Source organism: Maylandia zebra, linkage group LG20 (genome assembly GCF_041146795.1).
Source record: "Maylandia zebra isolate NMK-2024a linkage group LG20, Mzebra_GT3a, whole genome shotgun sequence".
Taxonomy (NCBI): domain Eukaryota; kingdom Metazoa; phylum Chordata; class Actinopteri; order Cichliformes; family Cichlidae; genus Maylandia; species Maylandia zebra.
This window is the reverse complement of record NC_135186.1, coordinates 4,668,457-4,675,357: the sequence shown is the minus strand read 5'-3', so window position 1 is coordinate 4,675,357 and position 6,901 is coordinate 4,668,457. Positions and strand designations below refer to the sequence as shown.

Below are 6,901 nucleotides of genomic sequence, written 5' to 3'. Positions count from 1 at the left end.
AGCTGCAGAATTACATTTCAATAACACACACACACAAAAACAAGAGGAATTAAGAGCACTTCCTGCTTTCTTTCTGAGCAATAATCCAAATAGTTTACCCCTAAAACAGGATTACTGTCTCTTTCCCGCTTGGATTTCGCGCGTCGCTTCCAGAAAAATAAATAAATAAAATAAACCTACCACGTGCAGACGGAAAAAGAAAGCGTGAAGAAGAAAAAAGATGAGGCGGTCTTGTGGTGTAACGTAGTTGTTTATTTTAATTCCACAAATTTTTCAAAAAAATTACAAAATACTCAAATGGAGAGAACACAGGACTCACAATTTTTCTTATTATTTCTACTTTTTTGTTTACATTGTGTCATCCCATGGTGACTACTCATATATACAATAAGCTTCAAGATACCAGTATATATATAAATCTTAGCAGTCAGAATTTACATTCTGCTATTGCCGCTTTGAAACAAGAAGCTAAACCATTGACAACACTTAACATCAAAGGCTTCGGAGACACAAAAAAGAGGGAGTAGGAGGTGAGGGATCGTCAGGAGGAGATGATGATGCTGAAGAAGAGTAGGTTGTGAGGAGACATGGTGGGGCGAGGGATAAATTGGTGGGCGATGGAAAGACAAGAGTGGACAGGCTGTTGTCAGAGCTTCAGAGACGCGAGTGTGGTAAATGATAGTGCTCCATAGGACGATATGGTCGCTTTTAAATGCAAGTACAGTTTCTTTGATTAGTTAAAATAAAATTATACAATTATAAAATCAAATAAAATCGTCCATGACGGTCAAACAGTCTTAGTGCATGGAATAATTGCAGAATCTGTGTCATGGGCTACAGAAAGAAAAACGTGGGCTCGTGTGCACTGGTAATGACGGGTCAACACTACATGTAACAGTCAGTGGCAGAAACAAACACCACCTCTGAGGCCTCAGAAGGCCATGTGTATCCCTAAGGAACCAAGGCGTACAAAAAAATACACACACACACACACACACACACACACACACACACACACACGCACAAACATCATCGACCTTACACCTCCTGGAGGTCAAGTGTCGGCAGGCCCCCCTCTAGTGTCACAGTGAACATTATTACAGCCTAGGTGGAGGATGGCTCAGTCGGATTTGAGCCCTGCAACAAACACCGATGACGGGACGGGGGAAAGAAAAAAAAAGGGGGGGGGGGGGGGACATTTAGAAGACAAACTAGAACAGACTCACAGCCACTCATTCACACAACAAAAACAGTCCTGTCAGGCTCCTGTTACAGTGAACACTGTTTAAAAAAAAAATCAAAGCAATTTCCCCCCCCAAATTTCTTTCATTCAGCCGATGTTTCAGGTGACCACATATCCTTTAAAAAGAAATCCTAAAAGTAGAGGATTCATTTGGCTCTTAAATAGTAATTTCAATCAAAATGGATAAAATCAGCTGAGCTCGAGGACGCTCCTTCAGTGCAAACTCTTTTTTTTTTTAATATCTTCCCTCCATCCTCAGCGTGCACTCCACAGAAGCGCCAGCGACCACGGTGTCACTTCTTCAAGTGCTTCCCCCATCGTTAAAAGTCCACACGCCGAGTTCAACCGGCCGAGCGTGGAAGGCGATGAATGGATGTGGTTGGCGTGACAGGCTGATGGTTTACATAGTGCATGTGTGGCTAAATCTAAACAGTGATGTCAGAGGAACGTCACAACGCAACCGTAACTCTCAGAAACTGCTCGTATAATGCCATGGTGCTCCCCTCTGAAACAAGGGATAATGCTTTGAAACAATTATAACTGGAGGTTGAAACGACTTGGTTTGGAGTCCACACCTAGTAATAATAATAATTATAATAATAATTATATGTTTATATATACTATTTACAGACTCAAAAACACCATGCTGTAGCTTTTCTTAAAATTATGAAAAACCTCCAACAATGTATTAAAATAAATGTTGAATTTAAGATAGCACTTGTTATTTTTCCATAAATGGTCTGACCGGTCTCGGCTTTTTCTTTTTTTTGTTTGTTTGTTTGTTTTGTAATAAGCACAGTGTCTTGTTCTAGCACCTACAAAAAAAACATCAGGGAAGCTTGTCATGCAGGAGTCTTGAGGATGTTGTCACTACTGGCTATATACCAAAGAAAGTCAATGTCTTGGAAAATAATAATTAAAAGAAAAGAAAAGAAAAAAGGTCCTCGACATGAACAAAAACAAAAATCTCAGGAGAAATCTCAGACGATTCACTTGGCTTTTTCTGTTCGTCAAAACTGAAAGTGTTCAGAGGATCCTGAAGAGCCTCTTTGAAACTGCTCTGTAACAACTTCCTGTGTCCTGCACCTGTCAGTCGCCGCCTCCCTCGGCTCGTTACAGCTGCTTGTCGCTCTCCTTCTTCAGTCGACTGAAAGGACAAAAGAGCAATGTTTTAAAATTAAAAAAAACAAAAAAACAAAACATAATCAAGCATGCTCAGAAAACCCGACTACAACAATAATTAGGATAAACTACCTGTAGTAGTCCTCCTGGCCAGGCAGTGGTCCTCCGTGCATGTGATGGTGCCCGTGCAGCCACTGCTGCTCCATGGCTAGCCTCTGGAGCTCGGCCGACTGGGCGTGCATGGCCTGCAGCTGATGGGCCGCCGACATAGTTGGTGGAATACCTGCTGGTAGGTCCCGTGGGTATGGAGTACCTGGAGGAAGACCCAACACAGAAAATGTGATCAGGCTCAGACTGATAGATGATAGAAGCTCAGACTGATAGATGTGAGTAAGGAGAGTCAACACTGGCTGAGAACCTACCAAAAACTGGGTGTCGCAGCATCTCGTGTTCGTGCGGCGGCTGGCCCAGGAGAGGGTTGGGGATGGCGCCGGGTGGGTAAGGGAAGCGTGCCAGGTGAGGTCCGGCCAGGGGATCTACTGCCAGCGGATGGCCGCCGGAACCTGGAGGACACACAAGACATTCACCACCACCTTCTGGGAGTCAGAGTCTTAGGTTCAGGGTACACTCATTACAAGATAGTGTATCACACAGCATGCTACAGACATTAATGATACTCAGCTTAATGTAACGTTACTCCTCAAGGTTGATTTAAAGACTGCAGGGACTACGTTACTATATTTATCCATTGTAAAAAATCTGTTGGCTCTGTCAGTAACTTAAGGAAGATATGACTTCCTGTCATCCAGCCTGTCAGTGATGTACACTACATTACAGTGACACTGATCACAAGTCCCTTTGTTCAGTCTTTAATGAGAGGAGTAACAAATTAGTGCAGTACATATTATATATATATATATATATATATATATATATATATATATATATATATATATATATATATATATATATATATATATATATAAATGATACAATACCATGACAGATATGCTCACTTCGATACTTAATACAATATATCATTTGTTCATTTCACTGCAACAACTTTGTCAAAACATCTCTTTCCTTTTAAACAACATCAGAATAAGTGCAGATAAATGGCAAAATTTCAAACAGCAACATGCTTCCTGAACTCAAAAAGCAGTCTGGCATCTGTTATGTTTAATCAAAATGTAGTAATTAATACTACATAACCAAAAATACAATATATATATTTATTTCAGAGTGATAACAGGTTAAATTGACCTGTGAGTGACTCAGAGCTCTACTTTTGGTCTTCAAACATTTAATTAAATAAAGTATCTGTTCATTCTTAAGTTGTCATCTGTAATTAAAGCTTCTAAATTCAGTTTTTAATTTCACTGTCATGCATTTATGAATTAAGCAGGGCTTTCGTTTACCTTGGTGTAAGGGATCTTGCTGGTGGAGGTGGAGATGGGAGTGAATATGTGAGTGCTGGTGGTGGTGCGGCGTGACATTGAACATCTGCAGACGAGCGATGGGATCATTGGCCACTGTTGCCATCCTCTCTGCATGGAGTCTCTCTGCTGCCAGCCTCTCTGGGTAGCTCATTTCTGGGCGCAGCTGGGGCCCCGCAAGGGCTAGCCGCTCACGCTCTAATGGGTTCAGGCTGGGATGAAAGGAGGCGAAAGGGTGAGGGCCGGCCATGGGGGGCAACGTGATGGCCCCGTGGCGAGCAAAGTGTTCCATGGGGTTTGTGGAAGGGTGGAGTGTGTCCATCTCTGGAGGCTTGACCTCAAAACCAGGTTTCATCCTTTCCCTCAGCTCCCTCTCGCGGATTTCCCTCTCGCGCATCTCCCGCTCTCGAAGCTCACGCTCCCGCATGGCTGGGTCAGCGTTGTATAAGCTGGGCATGTGATAAGCTATCAGCGAGTCTGCGGGGTTGAGTGACACAAAGAACGGGTGGTTTCGATTGGTGGGGGACATGACGTGGGGCCGGGCATACTCGCTGAGGGTGCGTAGGGCGGGTGTGTCGGGGCCAATGTAGGGAGGCACAGCTGCAATAGTAGTCGGGGGACCGTCAAAGGGTGGACGCATGTGGGCGGGGCCGGCCATCTGAGGTTCGCTCATTCTGCCTTCGTGAGATGAACTGGAGGCTTTCTGTGAGGAGAGGAACATCATGCTTAGTTTTTCTTACTTTTATTTTTTTTAACGAAACCAGTGCGAAACATAAAAGTAAAAGAACGATTACACCACTCACCGCGGCTCTCTCAGCTTCCTTTTCTCGTTCCCGCTCTCTTTCTCGCTCCTTTTCCCTTTCCCTCTCTCTCTCTTTTTCCTCCCTGGCTTTCTGTTCTGCTTCCCGTTTGGCTTTCTCCAGAGCTTCCTCTCTCTTCTTGGCCAGTTTAGATGAAGCCAGGGGCGTGAAGTAGAAATCGGTCCGAGCACACGAGTTGTACCCCCGGTCCAAGTGCTTGTAGAAACTGTAGAAACACAGACACAAAAATAAAAACGTTAAAATAATGTCTTACGTTCATAAACTGACATTTGTTTGGAGGGAAAAAAAAAAAAACTGATAAAAGAAGGTTTGAGCATCATATCCATGTGAAATTTTGTGTACTGAATGGCAGGATAAATGATGAAAACACCGCTGGTATTAGCTTGCATTAGTCCATGTTTTAAAAGCAAACAAACTCCCTCAGCATTCACTTTTCCTGCCACGCTGAGCCTATAATAAACTCCTCATTGCTATTCATTGGCAGTCTGAGAGTCACTTAAGCGGGAGGCAGCAACACGTACTCATATTCGGATGCTTCATACACTTCCATCTCACTGTAATTAATCTCCCTGTTTTCCATCTCTGATAATTCCGAACCATCAGCTACTCAGAGCTCGAGGCTAATTGTGGCCTTGGATGCCTGTTTTGCAGAGGACATTTGATTAGTTGCCTACATTAAAGACTTAAAACCTGAGGGCGACTCTTTGTTGGAGAGCTAATCAGTATCCCCTGATAAGAGAACAGGCAGACTACTGATAAACAGCCACCTGTGCAGGTGTATGTTTTTCTCTTTTACAGATGTTTGATGTTCTGTTGTTTGCTCAGGCTGTTGACAGACGTACCGTGCTGATTGGCTGGCATGGCTGGGCGTATTGACGACTGTAGGCTCCGGGGAGGGGCTTCTCTGCGGGGGTGGTGGGCTCTCTGGCTCTTCCGACTCGTCCAAAGGCTCCTCTTTGATGTGCATGGGTGGGACTGCTGTGGCCGGGCCAGCACAGGTGACAGAGGCAGGAAGTGGCATGGAGATGGAAGAGGATGGAGCCGAAGAAGAAGGAGGCTGCAAGCCAGGCATAGAGTTTGATGATGATGGGGGAGGGGCGGTTGGAGGTAGAACTGTACTGAAAGGATGAGATGAGAAAGGTTGCTGAGGTGGCCCGCTGGGATGTGAGGCTGCTGCGGAGGGTGGCAGAGGAGGAGCTGGAGGAGGTTGGTGGCTGGCTGAAGGTGGGAGGCTCTGTGACTGGGTGAGAACTGGAGGCTGGGCTGGGGGAGGCTGAAGCTGCTGGCCTTGAGGCATGAGCTGGAGGGGAGGCGGATGTGCTGATGGAGGATGATGGTTGGATAAAGAGCTGAGAGGCTTGAGGGCAGGAGGCGGAGGCAGGTTTGAAGGCATCTGAGGGAATGGAGGTGCCGATACGTGGGGCGGGTGTTTGTGAGACTGTGGGTTGGGTATCTGAGGGATGGGTGTAGTTGGCGGGGGCTTGATGTGAGGCATAGATATTGGTGCGGGGGGCAAGGGCTGCTCTCTGGGAGGCTGGGCGCCGCTCTGAGAAGATGACTGGGACTGAGAAGGAGGCGTGTGAGCCCTCTGTTGTGATTGGCCAGAGACCGGCAGGGGTGGGACCTGAGACGGACCCACAGGGAATCCCTGAGGGGTGATGGAGTGAGGGTGAGCCATGTGTGAGGGGCCCGGCTGCAACGGGTGAGGCATGGGAGGCATGGGTCCGTGATGCGGGCTGGGTAATGACTGAGGTGGAACTGGGGGGCCAGGAGGCGGAGCCTGAGTCATAGGTGAGTGTGGAGAGGGAAGCCTTTGAGGGTGCAGGGATGCTCCTGACTGGATTAGAGACATTGGGCTTGCCTGGGGCAGAGGCTGGGGAGGTAGAGAGCTGGAGGCTGCAGCAGGGGAAACCTGCGGAGGCAGTGAGGGGGCTGAGGTTGTGGGTGGAGGGGGCGCCGAAGAGGCGGCTGAGGTGCCCGGTTGACACTGGATGACTGGAGGGTGCTGGCTCTGCAGGAGCTGCTGCTGTTGGGCAGAGGAGTCCGAGTCGCTCTCATTGTCACGGGGGCTCGGGATGCTCGGCGAAGAGCTCCGGTTGTCCTGATCAATGTCTTTAGGATCACTACTGAGCTCCTCGTTGATGCTCCGCCCATCAGAGCTCTCGCCCTCTCCCTCTCCTTCTCCCTCGCATTCTGAAGGCGAGTCTGGCCGACTCAGCTCCTGTGGGGACAGAGGAGAAGAAAGGAAGCGCATCAGCACACCAACTACACAACCTCCC

At 47.1% G+C, this 6,901-nt stretch overlaps 1 protein-coding gene across 5 annotated transcripts in view; it reads right to left on the bottom strand.

Moving 5' to 3' along the window:
* Nucleotides 1-231: 231 nt before the first annotated feature.
* The window catches only part of rerea (arginine-glutamic acid dipeptide (RE) repeats a), a 131,656-nt gene continuing 124,986 nt past the window's right edge, over nucleotides 232-6,901 (bottom strand). For 4 of the 5 annotated variants that reach the window (XM_004554215.4, XM_004554216.4, XM_004554214.6 and 1 more), the window contains 6 exons: nucleotides 5,465-6,843; nucleotides 4,605-4,827; nucleotides 3,784-4,504; nucleotides 2,788-2,958; nucleotides 2,498-2,678; nucleotides 232-2,390 (listed from right to left, as the gene is read on the bottom strand). In XM_004554215.4, coding sequence (XP_004554272.2) covers nucleotides 2,357-2,390; nucleotides 2,498-2,678; nucleotides 2,788-2,958; nucleotides 3,784-4,504; nucleotides 4,605-4,827; nucleotides 5,465-6,843 — 2,709 coding nt within the window. In that variant the 3' untranslated portion in view covers nucleotides 232-2,356. The remainder of the gene's footprint in view (nucleotides 2,391-2,497; nucleotides 2,679-2,787; nucleotides 2,959-3,783; nucleotides 4,505-4,604; nucleotides 4,828-5,464; nucleotides 6,844-6,901) is intronic. The other variant, XM_004554217.5, reaches the window with a different exon arrangement.